A 16,506-nucleotide genomic window follows, 5' to 3' on the forward strand; every position below is an offset into this window, starting at 1 on the left:
AAGAAAAGGCCACGGTTGATGTGTTTTTTTTTTTTTTTAATGTGATGATGGAAATAAGGGAATCATCATTTGTGTGTAGGGTTCAGTGTCTGGGCAAAAAACAATGGGAAAATCCGGCAGACCACAGAGACTGAAGGACCACGCAGGCAGATAGAGAGCAGTGAGCTGACATCCACATACAGGTAAACTGATTTTACATTGATACTAAGCTTTGAAATATTTATTATAACTGTACAATGTTTAATTCTTTAGTAAACAGTATCAGCCCAATTTCGTGTACACCTGTAAAGTTTCCCTTATGCTGAACTTTGAATCTGGAGATGAAGTCATTGTGTGGCCCACCCTTGGCCTAACACTATGATTTCAAACAAAATCTGGTCCAAACGACAATTCGTTTCACTAGTTCGCCGCAGCAAACCAAATAGAACTCTCCGGGGAAAGTTCGTGTTGGCCGATAAACACCCTCGAGCCACCATTGGTCCATGGCCATTACGTAATAGGTGGGTGTGTTGTTTGTGTGGCCACGTGCGCAGAGGCTATTTGGATACGTCATTTAAACCCCGCCTCCAGAAACAAAGGGGTGTTGGATTGTTCGAAAACACTATACCGTCTCTCAATGTTTTCGAGCTTCGTTTTACCCCAAAACACAGAACGAAAGCGCAATTCGCCTGGACTATGCTGAGCCCTTTAGAGCCTTTAAAGGATGTTTCAATGGTTTTTATCTTAGGATACTTGGAACATCTTAGCCCTTATCCATCCCTCGCTGAAATATGTTGGTATCATTAAATTAAAAAAAACAAATATGATCAGATACTCTGCATTTCATTTTTCATTTTTTAAAGGCATAGCCAAACCTGCTTACACACACAGGTTCCTTTCGTAAAACACACACAACCTTATTTAAAACACAGACACATCAATAACACAGAATAAAGTAATAAATTGCATAATGACTGTGACTAATATTATAAGGCATTTGTGAGACCGTGTAAAGACTGTGATGCTTTTAAAAATCCAGACCCGATCGTGTCCTTCAGCAATGAGTGCGAGCTAAATACAAAACCAAAGAGGTCACAGGGCAAAAGTTAGACAAGCTTGTGACCTTTAGGCCTAGAATCAGATCATCCCTCAGTAAAAAGATTCAATTAAGAGTTTTTCTCTTTATTGAGGAAATACAGTCAACAATTTTGCATAAAGGGCACAACATTAGTATTGGCGTTGTCTTTTTCTTCATGAGTCTCAAAAGGACCTTTATAAATCGGAGACATTAAACACTGATTGTCAGTTCTCAATACAGCACCATTACAAATATATATAAGTACAGACACTCCAGGGTGGGTTAACAGGGTGGTTTTTGTCCAGTAGAAAATCTAACAGAAAAATATAGAATACATTGTATAATATAATAATAAACTGTTTTTGTGTATAACAGAGGTCAGTTTTCATGTGAAACGTGCAAACTCCAGAAACTGGAGGGAACCGCTATTTGTTAAAAAAAATCACTGTTAGGATTCAGTTTAAGTAAAACTGATGTGTATGAGTTATGTCTTACATATCCTGAAGTATTCTTAGCAGCGTAAACTTAGTAAAAGTAAGGACCACAAAACGATCTCGGGTCAGAAATAAAAAGCTCTCATTGGCTCTACACAATGTGGGCTATATAGGAGTTATCTCTTCCAATGAAATGGAAAGTAGAAACGTTTGTAGAATGTGTATAAATTTGAGCAGAATAGTTGTGCAAACCTGAAGAACTACTTGCACATGATCAGAAAAAACAAGAGTCTCCATAAATCAAGAGTTTGTACATTTCAGTAAATTTTTGACTCCATTGCTACAGCCTAAAATGAAAGCGTTAAGATTTTCAATGCTAAACACACATTAGATTCAACATAACATCCCTTTCAAAACAGACACGCATGCATATTAACACTACACCGGTTGTTCATAACATTTGTTTTGCACATACAGAGTTTGGGCCAGCTTCACTCTACTGTACCCCCTCTTCACGTAAAAATTGGAAGACGGATGAAAAGTCTTTGTTTGCGTAGCCACGAGCACACATGATGCGGTATATCTGATGTGCCAAAGAGCCGAGAGGAATTGGGATCCGGGTATTGGTAGCAGTGTTTTGAGCCAAACCAAGGTCCTGTGCATAGACAGCATATTTGTTTTAGATAATTCTTAATGTATATTTTTACTAGGCAATAAGCAAAGAAAAATCTGCTTACTTTAGCCATTAGCGTAGTGCCAAAGCCTCCCTGGTAGCTGTTCGCGGACGGTACTCCCTCCATGACACCCGGGACGGGGTTGTACGTGTCACTAGACCAACATCGTCCCGAGCTCATGTTGAGAATTTTTGCCAGCAGCTTCGGATCTAAACCCAGTCTGAGCGAGAATCAGAGAGAGGTCAAAGAGCAGAGGTGACACAAGCTGCTGACCTTCAGGCCCAGAATCAAATCATCCTTTAGTGTAAAGTGGGCTTGGATAATACAGTATTGATATTTAACAAGAGCTGCAGTTCATCATTTTCCACTCTCTCGCTTGTTGTCCCACACACACAAATGCAGGGGTAATAAAACTCTGACACAAGCAGCTGTCTTATTAACTCGCCCCCACCAATTCGCCCCCTGTAAGAGTAACGGGTGATTTCAGAGCTGAATTTAAAGCAGATCTGACTGAAATGGCCCTCGCGCCTCTGACTCCTTTACAGTTGACGGTGTATCCACATAACAATATTACAAAAAAATACCCCATGTCTCCATTAATGTCTATTTTTCACCATTTAAAGAGATAAAAAAATCAAGATGAAGTAAAAAGACATCTTTCTTAACAAGCGGCACAGATCAACAAAAAAGCACTGCACAATTTTCGCTAATACTGCCTTGAAAACAATACAAAAACTTGTTTAATTTCAAATTGATATATTAATATAGATATTAGACAATATAAAAAGACTACATTCTAAGAGATACCCAAATACACGATTATTGTGGCCCAAAAACTCACTGTAACGATAGTATCACGGTATCTGCAGAACACTCCTGGTTTAAATTAACCTAGAAAGTGTCAATGTTTGACTCAACCACGGGTAGAATTTGTTTTTTGAGTTCACACTTTAAGGCCCGGTTTAACAGACAAGGCTAGCTTAAACTTGGACTATGTCTTAGTTAAATGAGGATATGTAAGTCGGTTTTATAAAAATGCATTAGAAAACATTCCTGGTGTGCATCTTAGGACAAAACAATGGCACTGATATATTTAAGATATGTCAGGGCAAGTTATTTTTAGTTAAGACAGCAAACGTTAATTTTAGTTGGGGACTAGCCTTAAGCCTTGTCTGTGAAACCGTTCATCGATGTACAAAACTGACCAAAACACTAGAGAAAAAGGAAAAAAGCAGTAATAAAAATTATGTTTTTTTTTGTAATGTAGTAACCAGTATATAAGCAATATGAGTAGTGACGCTTGACTTATAAGGCACCACTAATCAACTACAACAACAAAAAGCGGACAGACAGCAGACTGTTTACAGAGACGAAAAAAACTGAACTGCAGTTGACGGAAAAAAGCCATTTTGAATCCCCCCCAAAAAGATGACAAAGAGAAAAGGGAAATGTTAGAATGATGTGTAACTGGGCAAGGAGCTGCAGTCTCCTGGTTTAACAAGAACATAAATATGACCACATCAAGAGCGACTCGACACACGCGTGTGGAGGGGCAGCGGTGGTAAGACAGTAAAGTGAGCTTTTTAGCTTTTCTTATGTCTATTAAACTATGATGAGTATTTAAGGGCAGTTATACAGTAACTCCACCTGTCTCTCATTCAGCGGGCCGCGCCTTCGTGTGCGCGCACACACACACGCAGAAAGACTTTTATAAGTCTATCCAATAATTAAAAGAGGAGGACACACAGCTGTGTGTAAAATGTCCCTTTCTGTTTTTACAGACTGTTTTGGAAATTATAATCTCAATGATGTGTGTGTGTGCAAGTATGTGTGTGTGCGAGCAAGCTGTCACTTGACAGTTGTTTTTGGGGGGTTTTAATGTCTGAAAACAGCCCACTGACTGACCCCGTATCAATCTCCTGTTCCGTCTCTCTCTCTCTTACTTTCCCTCTTTATGTCTGTTTCTCTCGGTCTCTTGGGGATGACCGGTGACATATGTTCAACATCGTCCCCTTCCCCTCCTCCAGCAACACTCACACACACGTTCTGGGTCAGTGACTGAAAAGGTTACCGCCTCAACAGCAGCCCGTCTTTTCTAGTACAACACAAATCACTCTCTCAGCACAAGAAATGATTGTGTGTGTGTGAGAGAGGGAGAGAAAGAGAAGGGGAGGTGCCTTGACTGTTAAAATGCTAAACATCAATTTTATATATCGCACGTTCGGCTCCTGTGGACATTATCCAAACCATTTGCATGTTAAATTGACATGAATGAAACGTAACACTTTCAAAGGACGCTTGTGAAAATCTGGCGGATCAAATCGAGGGTAAAGTGTGCGCAGGTTAATGCCATGGCAGCGAGTGTAAGGCAAACAGATGTAAGAGTCTAGTTAAACAGGACGAGTTAATTACATTAAAAGAAATAGAAATGGAGAGGAAATAAACTACAGGCGTCTGATGTTTGATCCCCCGTCCGAACGACTTGTGTTTATGAGCGATGCTTCTCATTTTATCTTCATCAAACCCTGGTGCACACAGAATAAAGCAGTAAACGCGTAGTCTTATAAGCAAACACACAGCCCACAATTTTATTAATGGCTTTAAGAGGCAAAAAACTAGTTTATTAACAAATGTCAATTATCTTTTTAAACATCTGTACGCAGGCTGTGTTGGCGGATGAACTGGGAATTTCAAAGCCCTTTCAATCTCTATTCTGCGTGTATGTGAAAATGTGGGCATCATTAAAATACAGCGCTCATTCTCGCTGGTAGCTACTTCTTTAAAGTGTAGACAGCAGCATATGCATGCATAAGTGATGATAGATGGAGAGAGCAGGCGAGAGAGAGAGAGAGAGAGAGAGAGAGAGCAGGAGAGAAAGGATATAACTGTCTTTTGGGGACACCTTTCCAGGCGAAACATCATGCATGGCCGGAGATACCCTGCGCTGCTTGTGAGATCAACAAATTAGAAAGAAGCGTGATGAAAACAAGCAAAAGATTTTATTTGAGAGGTGAAAAACATATCAATAATCCTCCATAGCAAGAGATTAATTATCCTTCATTTCGATGGAAAAACGTAATATTCTCAAATAGGCCAAACTCACATTTTCTTTACACGCTGTGTGCAGAACGAGAGGACTGGCTACAGTGCAGTATGGGAGATTAATGACAGCCTAGAACCCAAGGCATCTAAATGAGTCTGTGTAAGTGTATATGAGTGCGTTCGGGCCTGATATCTCTGAGAAGAGGGATGATTTTACTATACACGCTACGATTCCACAGCTGCAGAAGAAATTTGAATATAGATGTCATATGCATAGAAGATTTGTGAATCTTTTTACATAAAGGTAGTTTTAAAACCTGTTCCTTAAAGAAATCGGGGTCAGCTGTGACCTGGTAGTTAGGGCAGACTACACTAGTTTGAACCAAGCTCAAAAAACTTCTCATTTACCCCATTTCTCAACATACCCCATACTTCCTATTTTCTCTCTTCTAAACTATAAAAAAGAAAATCCCTAATCTTTTATTTTCTAATACTTCTAATATTATAAAATCTAATATTTTAAGCAAACAACAACGCACTTTACTGAGAATAATCATGGGTAACAAAATTATTTTATTCACCTAATCCCAAGGTTCATGGTCTCTGCCGTACCAATCATGCCAATTGCCAACATCATGTTGTTGCAGATTTTTACTGCCTGAAAAAATGAAAGACAACAGTTCAGTCACAAACGCATTTCTAACCTTTGATCTTTAATCAACATTTTAGGATAATATATATTTTTAACTTATTATTATAACATAACGGTCCTTTAGCATACCTTATATCCTAGTGGATAACAACTAAGATAAAATGTGTGATTGTGTTAGCATTTGGTTACTACATTACACTTTATTTTCAACCCAGTGTTGGGTCAAAAAGCGCCAACCCCAACAGTTGGATTAAAGGGATGGTTTACCCAAAAATAAAAATTCTGTCTTCATTTACTCACTTTACTCACTGTCTTGTTGTTACAAACCTGTTTAATTTCTTTGTTCTGATGAACACAGGGAAAGACATTGCAAGGATGCTTGTAACCAAACAGTTCTCGGACCCCATTGACAACCCTAGTAGGAAAAATTACATCATAATTTTTGTTCTGTTGAACACAAAAGAAGATATTTTGATGAATGTAGGAAAACAAACCGTTCTGGGGCACTTTTGACTACCTACTAATTTTTTCTACTATGGCAGTCATGGGATCCAAGAACTGTTTGGTTACACGCATTCGTCCAAATATCTTTCTCTGTGTTCAACCAAACAAAGAAATTCATACAGGTTTGTAACAACTAGAGAGTGAGTAATTCATGACAGAACTTTCATTTTTGGGTGAACTATCTCTTTAAAATTAACCCAGGACATGGTTTATATTTGACTCATCATTTTGTTAAAACAAACCAGCATTTTGGGTTGAAACAACCCAGCATATGTTAAATTACTTACACCGTTGGGTTCATGACCTAATGCAAGTTTAAAAAGAACCCAGCATTTTTTGTAAGTGTATGTAACAGGTTACAGGTAAGATGTTGTGTATTTACAGTACCTGTCCACTTCCCACTTGGCCACAGTACACTACATTTGCTCCCATACATGTGAGCAGCTCCTTGGCAGCGTTAAACTCCACCTCCACTCCACCCACCATGAAGGTGAGTTTAGCCAAACTGGCAGCACCAACACCTGGGCAGAGAAAGAGAGTCTTTTAAAATGATCAAAAATGTCCTCAATATCAATGATTGCCAGTTGTCAGTGCAAACTCAAATGTTTATACTTTTTGTTTTATTGTGTGTTTTTGACTGTCGTATCATGTCATGATCTTGGTATCAGACGGTAATACAATGTTCTTTGATATATACCATTGTACTGAATGCTTACAATATTCTTGGTAACGACATTCAGTTAGCGGACTATGAAATTACAGTTGTACTTACAAAACAAAACCTATGTTTCTACTTTACCATATCCAGAGAACTATAGTAATGTGGGTTATAGACGGTTTCAAAGCAACACATAAACATACGTGTCTAGCCAGTATTGTTTTTGGTTACCAGTGAAGAGCCGTTACTTGGCTAAACTTAAAAGTTACACAACCCATTCAACAAACTGTTTATTTAAAAAAAGATGATAAAATAAAAGATCATTTATGTATTAATAATAATATTAATAAAATAAAATATAAATAGTTATATTATCAGCCACTAGCCAGACCGATCAACAAACAGATCGGAAGTTAACTTCGGGCCAGGCACGTGCGTCCAATGAAACAGTCTATAGTGCCTGAATTTTTTTCAAAAACCAGCATAGCGGATGCTGGTCATTACACATTTTATATCATTTAACATTAAAACATCCATATAACAAGCCTACAACTCAATAATATTATGTCATCCTCATCTCCTTTAAGCAATCATTATTGTATCTCTAAGAGAATCAAAGTCCCCAAAACACAACACTACTAATTTAAGTTAAGCAGGTCAAGCTTTAGTCAACTGTGTGTGTGTCTGTTTTAAGGGAGAGGAGGGTATTAATAAGCTGTCTGGCACCAGCGGGACAACATTTGAGTGTTTGCCTTTAAAAGCCGATTGTCCAAATCATCCTTCACAGCTCTCTGAGGACAAGAACCCATTGTCCTCCTCCACACAAACACATACGCTTGCATACGACAGCTGTGCCTGAAGCGACACTCCGCCCTCTAAGTGAACACGCCCCCTGGGGTTTGAGTGACAGCTCTAAGGGGTAATTAACTTTACACTTTATCATGTTCAATTAAGCGCCACGCCTCAAAGAGGACCAAGCGTGGCCAATCACGTTAAAGCGTGCCATGTTCTACAAGGGAGGGGTCCTTTTAAGGCTGCTGACACAGATATGTGTGTCCGGGGAGTTGCCCGATTATAATGCAATTAAAGCAGTAAAATTGGCCTGAAATTTCTTTTTAACACCGAAACCTCATCTGCTGCACTAAAATCCCCAAACATGCATATGAATACCTGCATATAAACATGCATACGATTTTGCATCACACAACAGAATGTGATATAATCCAAAAAAAGAAAAGCATACAGTATTCAGGTGAGTGGTCCGTTTGTGTGTGTCAACACTAATGAATAGGCTGTTTATACAGAAAAGCTAATAATGCTGAAGTTAATTATTAAAGGCAGAGAGAAAAGAGCTGATGCAAGAAAGGGTAAAATGGAGAGCGACAAAGAAAGGAAAAGACAGACTTTATGACTTTCTCTCTGCTCTGTATTGATTTCTGCCGTAGTTATCCGTCATCAATAATTCTCTCATTAGCTCAGCGTGTCTGTCATTTCCCTTACGCTACATACACACTCAGAGAGTAAACGTGTGTGTGATTGTGTGTCTTGTTAGTAATATTAATGCAAGTCAGATATATAAAAACCTGTCAAGCACATCTGAATCAAATTAGACAGTGTTTGATGATTAATTAATCTAATCATGTTTTTAATATATTATTTAAAAAAATAATAAATCATTCTAAATTAACATGTTAAACTGACATCCCTAGAAAAAACAAATGGGCCAAAAAAAGAACATATTTACTTAAAATACACAGATCAAATAAAATAGCCATTTTATTATTTATATAAAAATAAGAAGAAAATGTATTTTTCTATATGTATATATACACAGAGATCCAAATATATACATGTATATATGAAGAGTTTGGTTCCAAAATGAGATAACAAAAATTAAAAAATCATGTTTTTTATTATGTTATCATGTTTTTGTTGTGTTTTATCGTGTTAGTAAGCTGTATTTTTTTTAGTTATTATGGCTTAAATCAAAACAAACCAACTGCAGTTTGATTGATATTAATTGGAATGCACAATAAAAAAACATGATTTTTGAAATATTTTGGAAACAAACTGTTCATCTACACAAATATGTACATGCATAAATATTTTTTTCCTTAAATATAAAGTAAAATCATCTATTTTTAAAGTAAAATAAATGTAACATATATATATATATATATATTATAAATATATTTTAAAAGATAAATTAAAATAAAATATATTTGACTTAAAATAATTATATTCCTATTATGTGTCCTATGTGAAATTGACAGCTAGATCTTTTTCATACACATGCACATGTATTAAGCACTGAATGTAGAATGAAAATTAACTAGCAGTTGTTTATAGTGTCAGGTACCACAAGCTTTGCAATATCGAAAATGTTTACATAAGTAACTTAAAGGATAAGTTCACCTTCAAAATGAAAATTCGGTCATTATTTACCTGCCCTCTTGTCATTTCAAACCTGACTTTCTTTTTATGCAGAACACGCAAGATATTTTTTAATATGTTGGTAACAGAAAACCGCTGGTCCCCATTGACCTGCATTGGTTTTGTGTCAATACAATAGAAGTCAATGGGGACCAACCGTTCTTGGTTACCAACATTTTTCAAAATATCTTCTTTTGTGTTCTGCAGAAAAAAAGAAAGACATGAAAGTTTCAAATGTCAGCAAGATGAGTAAATGATGACAGAATTTTCATTTTGAAGGTGAAAAATATTTTTAATCTTAAAATACAACCTTCAGTATACACACACGCACGCACGCACGCACGCACACACACACGCAGTTGAACAAGATGTTCATCTGAACTTAAACCACCTCATCGAGCTTGTAGTTCTCTGAGCTTTTATTGTGTGTAAATAAAAACCCCAAGAAACCTTCTGTCTTCTTTCTACAAGCCTCTATAATGGCTGACGGTAATAAAGCCTATACACGATGAAGTGACCGCTTTTTCCAGCCCGCCCCACCAGACACACACACAAACGCTTGTCCTTTAGCAATCTATCCGTTAGCCTACTGAGCTGATCAATAACTTTTTCTTTTCGACTGTAAAAAGACCACCATTGATCGGAAAGAGACAATAGGGATTCAAAGGCGATGGTCTCTGTAAATGACTGCGCTGGCAGGGCATTAAAGAGATCTCCAGACGACATTCTACGAACCATCTTATTGTGTTTCCAATACCAGAATCACTGCTGTAAAAACATTAGGCAAACCTCGATAAAATGCTGTTTTTAAGACGCTGTATCAGAGAATGTCAATGATTCATACATTTTACGATCAAAGCTATATTTGTCCATAATGGATAAGCGGACAAATAAATGCACACAGTCCTCATGACGCCTAAAGCTGAATTCTGATAAGGTGATTTTGTCGTTTTTCTCATGCAGCAAGGAACGATTTTGTAACTTTGGCTTTTGATGTAGTGGGAACGCTGATGTTGGTTAACAGTAGAGCGAAAACAAAAAAAAATATTTACTAGCTTCATGTGGCTAAAGCTTATAATTACGACCAAGAGGAGATATTTTCTCAAACAAATTAAAAGCACCAAACAAACGTAATAATTTTTTAAAGATATAAAAAAGCGCTCATGAGAAAACCACACGGATTAAAAACATTCAACGGTTTGTACGCCAGCAGCACTAATGTGGTGTTCTGTCAGGTTCACGGAGGCAAAACGGTTTTACGAGCCACCACAATCACACACGAACGCAAACCTTCGCACGGTCACATGACGGAGTTGTACACAAACAGTGAGAGCTTTGTGCTGTTAGATTATCTCATTATCTTCATCATTCAGATACGCAGGACTTTAATCACCCTCATTTTCGGCACACGATCGTGGTGTCCCTCTGAGTGTGAACAAGTGAGGAATAATCTGGAATCAATGTTCTCCCAGGGCCCAGGATCATCACTATATTGGCTCATCATCTGCCAAGAACGCAGATTATTAGACCTTAACACCTCCACACATAACAGTACCATCATCAGCACTAAAAATATCAATAAATAGTGCGCTTAAAAGCTGCTTAACGTACGCATATTTATAAAAAAACACAGGCTGACACACAAAGTCTGCCATCAGACTGGTGTTTTGAGTGACAGCTTCTCAACAGGGGGCATAAATGGATACCAGATGACACTGGAAAATGATGGACAGCTTTTCATTCACTTCTTAGCTCACCATACATATCCATGTCATGCCGCAGACCAAACAGACATTAAATGTCTAAAATTCTTCTCACCTAATGTCAGATTTAGATCGGACTTAACCAAAAAAACTAACAAACATGCACACGCAACACACATCCACTGCTGTAAGGGGCCTGGTTAGACAGCTGCTATGGGTCTGTTTCCATCTGGAGCTCAGGACAGACACCGACCGCCCCCTGCACACACACGCAAACACACACACCCGTCTCCCCTGGCCTTCCCAGCGAGGATCTTGTTATGCTAATTCTTCTGTCACTTACCTATCTATCAGGCCGTTTCTTCCTCCCCCTTCTGCTCTGGCCAACAGAGGGCATAGATATTAATGAGAGAACTCGCGGCGCCCGAAAACAGTGCAGGAAAAGCTGATCTACATTAGGGTATATCTGGAGACCCACCTCTCCATTAATGAGCTCGTTTCTGAGCAATTCAAAAACCAGATTACCTATGGTGTACAGCATCTGCTGTCCATTCAGGAAAGTGAATTTACAATTAGGAGTGAATAAAGTAATGTTGACAGTGTAATAGAGTCCATTAACACTGTAGCTATGAAACATGTAAACTTGCACACAACAAACCAATAAAAGCAAAGACAGAATCTGATCGGTAAACTGAAGCAGGTTAGGTTTGACAATCTGTTATTTATGATTTAAGAACCTTATTTCCAATGCTGGCAAGTCAATGAAAGTTACTAAAAAAAGGATTTTGTTGAGGATTTTTTTGTTTTAAAAACAAGCTTTACAAAAACATGCTTGGTAGCTTCTTCTTAAAGGGACAGTTCATCCAAAAATAAACAATTCTGTATTCATTTACTCACCCTGCACATACGTGACTCTTTCTGTGGAACACAACGATGTTTCTCTGTGGTTTATATAATAGAAGTCAATGGGAGCAATGTTGTTTGGTTACGTTCTTCAAAATATCTTCTTTTGTGTTCTGCGTACAAAATAATTTTTATTTTTGGGTGAACATATCATTTGGTCACATGAGGGACTTCAAACGGTACTTTCCATTTAAAGTAACATTTCATTTGAAACTTTATGAAATGCAGTTCTTCTAAAAACTAAAACACTGTCACAGTCTCCTTTATTAGCAATGATCTACATAAGGGGCTGATGGGTGAAGGCAGGGTGAAGGCAGAATGACGGGTATCCCATGGAGACAGCTCATGCATGCAGCCTGCTACATCAGAGCCAATAAATGAGAGCAGAGAAGATGAGAAGCTCATAACATTCAGGACAGGCCTACATTTGAGTTGAAATAAAGATTAAGAAATACAGACAACCAGATTAAACAAAAGGGGTGGTTGATGGCGAATACAGCAAATGTGTTACGCAAATACACATGACGAGTTACGCATGGTTGTAAGTACCACACTTGACTTGAGGTTTCTGCACCGTGAGAGCACCGACACGACCTAAAACACAAGCAAAACCAGCTTTAAACTCAATCCCACCACATACAGAACTGCGACACAAACGCTCTCCAAAGTCGAAGTTTTCCCACCATAACTTTCTTAGTGAAAATGAGCGACAGTGTGGCCGCAATCTCAGCAAGAACCAAAGAATGTGGGTAATTACTGTTAACTAGCCGAGCACTTGTGTAGACGAAGCAACGGCCGCACAGCCCACGTTTCAGAGCGTGTGACGTTAGCCGGGGGTTTGTTGTGGGTCCAATTCTGCGACGGCAGACAGTGAGGTTTGTGCCTTTGAGTTTATTACAAATCTATGCGAAAGACGACAAAGAGAGAGAAAAAAAGCGAGAGAGAGAGAGACAGAGAGTGTTCGTTCGTCACTTTACGAGTGTATTATTTGAGAAACACAGTCTGATGTGCCAAACCTTAGTGACGCACGAGAGAGAGACACAAAACCGAGAGTATAAAATTATATCAAAAGAAAATCGACGGTAAAAAATACAACATGATCTCACGCGCATGCAAATTCTGACTCCCACAACAGAGACCATAGAGGACAGATGGTGGGAGATTGCTGGGAATGGACCATCACACACCACCATGGCGTCATGATGGCTGGAGTGCCACCTTCTGGACAGCTGAAGTGTCATTCTGCTGTATTATAATTCTTTACAATTGGTTTTCCTGTACTAGCATACCCCCTGTCCTGAAGGAACAGTTCACCTAAAAATGCTAATTTTGTCATCACTTGCTCATTCTTTCTTCTGTGGAACACAAAATTAGATGGTTGGATAATGTTCAAGCTTGTCTGATAACTACAATGAACTAGCTGTCAAGCAAAAGACAGAAGTAACCTATAAACGGTCTTTGGTGGCTATAGTTTAAGGCCTCTGAAGCCATTTGATAGAACAGTGAGATGAACAGACAAATTTAAGATTAGTTTCTCAGTGAAATGCATCCCCTCAGCCCAAGTTTTCAATGTCCTTTTATGCATATGAATAGTTGACAAATATACCATACATGTTTCCTATGGTGTGACATAGCAAAAATGCAGAAAACAAACAACTAATAATACATTATTTTACATTATTATTTATAATATAAAATAGCATAAGAGAGATTTATCTTTTTAAAGTTTTTTTGTAAAAAATTTGCTGTCACACCATAGGACACATTTACGGTTTATTTGTCAACTACCCACACACATATTAAATTGTAGCATGGCAACTTTGACACGAGTAAATTCATGGTGTTTTTTTATTTTTAGAGCTTGACAGCACCAACAACATTCCTTAAACGTTTCTTCTTTTGTGTTCCATAGAAAAATATATATTGTACATTGTTACTAGTCTAACACCAAATCATTATGCATCAATCCCAAATAATAGAAAGACATAATCTGAGAAAATTACAAAGAAGGTTTAGATCACAGTCTAGTCCAAGGGCATGGACACACATTCACTCTTTTATAGCCTAGTCCACACACAGGCCCTTTAAAGCCTTGTCTGTGCTACAGACGCCACTCAGTAAACATACATCCAGCAAACCTTTAATGCCTAAGGAGTGGGTAAGAGTTGTGCAGCTTAAGCATGTGCAGTTTCTCAACTCTTTATGGCCCTTTATCTACATGAAAGGCACTGGCACTGGGAAAGCCAACATTACGGCTCCATCAAAGTGAAAGCTACTGACAGCGCTGTCCTCCATTACGGCTCAGGCCATTAAAGGCCCTGTCACAGAGCCTTCACAGAGACTCTGCATAATATAACGGCTGGGTGTTTGTGTTTCTGCACTCATGGGTTTCTTCGACTCAATTTCCCAAAACAATTTAGGTACACAGCCTGTTAAAGGAATACTTTATTATGATATACACATAACATTACAACAAGAGTGCATGCAAACAACCTATCTAAATGTTTTTATTAAAACTTTTTTGTAAGCTTGTCGTTAACATATGTTGACAGGAAGGTAGGGCATCCTATCTTTGGATTTAAACGTACCATAATAAAAACACGTGGGAGGATACAGTTTAATCACTGAACAAAGAAACCACTTCCAAAAACTACATAACAAGATCTGTCAATCAAACAAAGTGTGACATTATGTGTGTGGTATCAATGGGTTGTTCATACCTCCTGACACTGGAGCATCCATGTATACTACACCCATCTTCTCAGCAGCAACAGCCATCTCCTTGGACACTGAAGGGTCTATGGTGCTGGAGTCAATGAGTAGTGTGCCCTTTCTTACTTTTCTGAAAAACAGAACGACAAGGAGAATGTTAATGAAATTAAGTTCAAACCTGTTGCATCACCCAAATACACACAAGCCTGTATTTTACACTTACTCAAATGAATTAATTTTAATCAAAAATACAGCACCATATTCTATTCTGTTAACTTATAACTATTCAATTTAATTCAGGGTATTTATGTCCTCACATACTTAAGTATCCCATTGGGTCCTGTGTAAACCTCTATGACGTTGGGGCTGGATGGCAGCATGGTGATAATGCGGTCTGCTCTTTCAGCCACGTCAGCGGGGTAATCTAGGATCTGTGAGGAAGAGCAAAGGCAATTCTTTCCAAAGATTATATGCGTGATGAAGTTTTAGAGACACGGGTATAAACACATACCTGTGCTCCCGAATCATGAAGTTCCTTACAGGATTCAGGGAAGACATCCGTTGCAATGACAGGGTATCCGTGCTTCAGTAAGTTTCTCGCCATGGGTGTACCCATGTTACCTAGTCCAATGAAACCCACTGGGGTCTTAGAAGCCATTGATCTACAGGATACTAAAACACACACATAAGCACATCATACGTTTGCAAGAAATGAGGTGACAGTCAATAATCGAAACTTTTTTGTTTACAGTTTCTTCTTATAGCTCGTGCAGCCCATAAACAAAAAAACAGCTGTACTGCACAGCCAGTATGGTTTCAGATGCCTTGACAATAATATTACACTGCTGTTGTGCATAATATATATTTTTTACATTTCAGGTAACGCTAATCTAATGTTAGCAAACTGCCAGCACTTCAGAACAATATTTGCGGTGGTTGCACACTTGTCAAACACATCAATTAGATGATAAAATAATATTTCCAATCTACTTTTTGCAATGGCAATTGGGACGCTTTGATATCTTTACTCTGGTAAAGGATAATTAAATAAGTAATAACGTACCCAGCGTGATGTCCACATGTTTATTGCACCTTTTATAAAGATTTCGAAAGCCTCTTAACAAGGCGGCCATGCTAATTTCCCCTTGACCTCAGCGCTGCTTTGACAGTGTGAGAGTCAGGAACTCAGGGGGCGGTTCCTATGATTGACAGAACAAGTCCTCCAATCACGGATCAGGAATTTTGTTACAACCAACCAATTGGATAGCGGTTTTCGGCGAGGTTACGTACGGTTTCTCTTGTCACTGTGATTTCATTAAATGGTAATTAAGTTAAGGTGATACTTCTTAAAAGATTAAGAATGTCTAGACGTTTAAGACGACTAATAGTAAATCCATTATGTTACTTCCTGGCACTTTAAAGAAAGCTTTACAGCGAAAGTTTGAGCTAAATTGTCCACATAGGTCTATAGTATTACAAATACATATATGCATACAAAATGCATAAATGCACATTTCTTAAATTTTCTTAAACCGTACCAAAATCATTTTTATTCACTTTATTGGATGTCCGTTCCAGAGTCGTTGCCTAATACTTGCTTGAAACCTCCACTTAACGTTAATGTTTTTTCCTCCACACCTTTAAAGCAGTAACTTAATATCTAACTAATATTAACTTGTAATATTAATAACTTGTAATATCTAATTAATGTCGTGTGGACAAAGAAGGACGTTT

The 16,506-nt window shown here is 38.1% G+C and overlaps 1 protein-coding gene across 1 annotated transcript; it reads right to left on the reverse strand.

Moving 5' to 3' along the window:
- Positions 1 to 1,106: 1,106 nt before the first annotated feature.
- Positions 1,107 to 15,961, reverse strand: hibadha (3-hydroxyisobutyrate dehydrogenase a). Its single transcript, XM_057355286.1, has 8 exons — positions 15,836 to 15,961; positions 15,284 to 15,444; positions 15,094 to 15,203; positions 14,781 to 14,902; positions 6,751 to 6,884; positions 5,789 to 5,865; positions 2,229 to 2,385; positions 1,107 to 2,146 (listed from the first exon to the last, which is right to left on the reverse strand). The coding sequence occupies exons 1-8, from the start codon at positions 15,903 to 15,905 to the stop codon at positions 1,988 to 1,990; spliced, it is 990 nt and encodes a 329-aa protein (XP_057211269.1). The 5' UTR covers positions 15,906 to 15,961; the 3' UTR covers positions 1,107 to 1,987.
- Between the last annotated feature and the right edge of the window lie 545 nt (positions 15,962 to 16,506).

This window comes from Triplophysa rosa, linkage group LG16 (assembly GCF_024868665.1).
Source record: "Triplophysa rosa linkage group LG16, Trosa_1v2, whole genome shotgun sequence".
In the NCBI taxonomy this organism is placed as follows: domain Eukaryota; kingdom Metazoa; phylum Chordata; class Actinopteri; order Cypriniformes; family Nemacheilidae; genus Triplophysa; species Triplophysa rosa.

Coding starts and splice junctions, on each gene's coding strand:
- hibadha (XM_057355286.1), bottom strand. CDS start 15,905: ATGGCCGCCTTGTTAAGAGGCTTTCGAAATCTTTATAAAAGGTGCAAT. Junction 15,445..15,835: donor ACATGTGGACATCACGCTGG/GTACGTTATTAC, acceptor TGTGTGTTTTAG/TATCCTGTAGATCAATGGCT. Junction 6,885..14,780: donor GGATGCTCCAGTGTCAGGAG/GTATGAACAACC, acceptor TTCTCTGCCCAG/GTGTTGGTGCTGCCAGTTTG.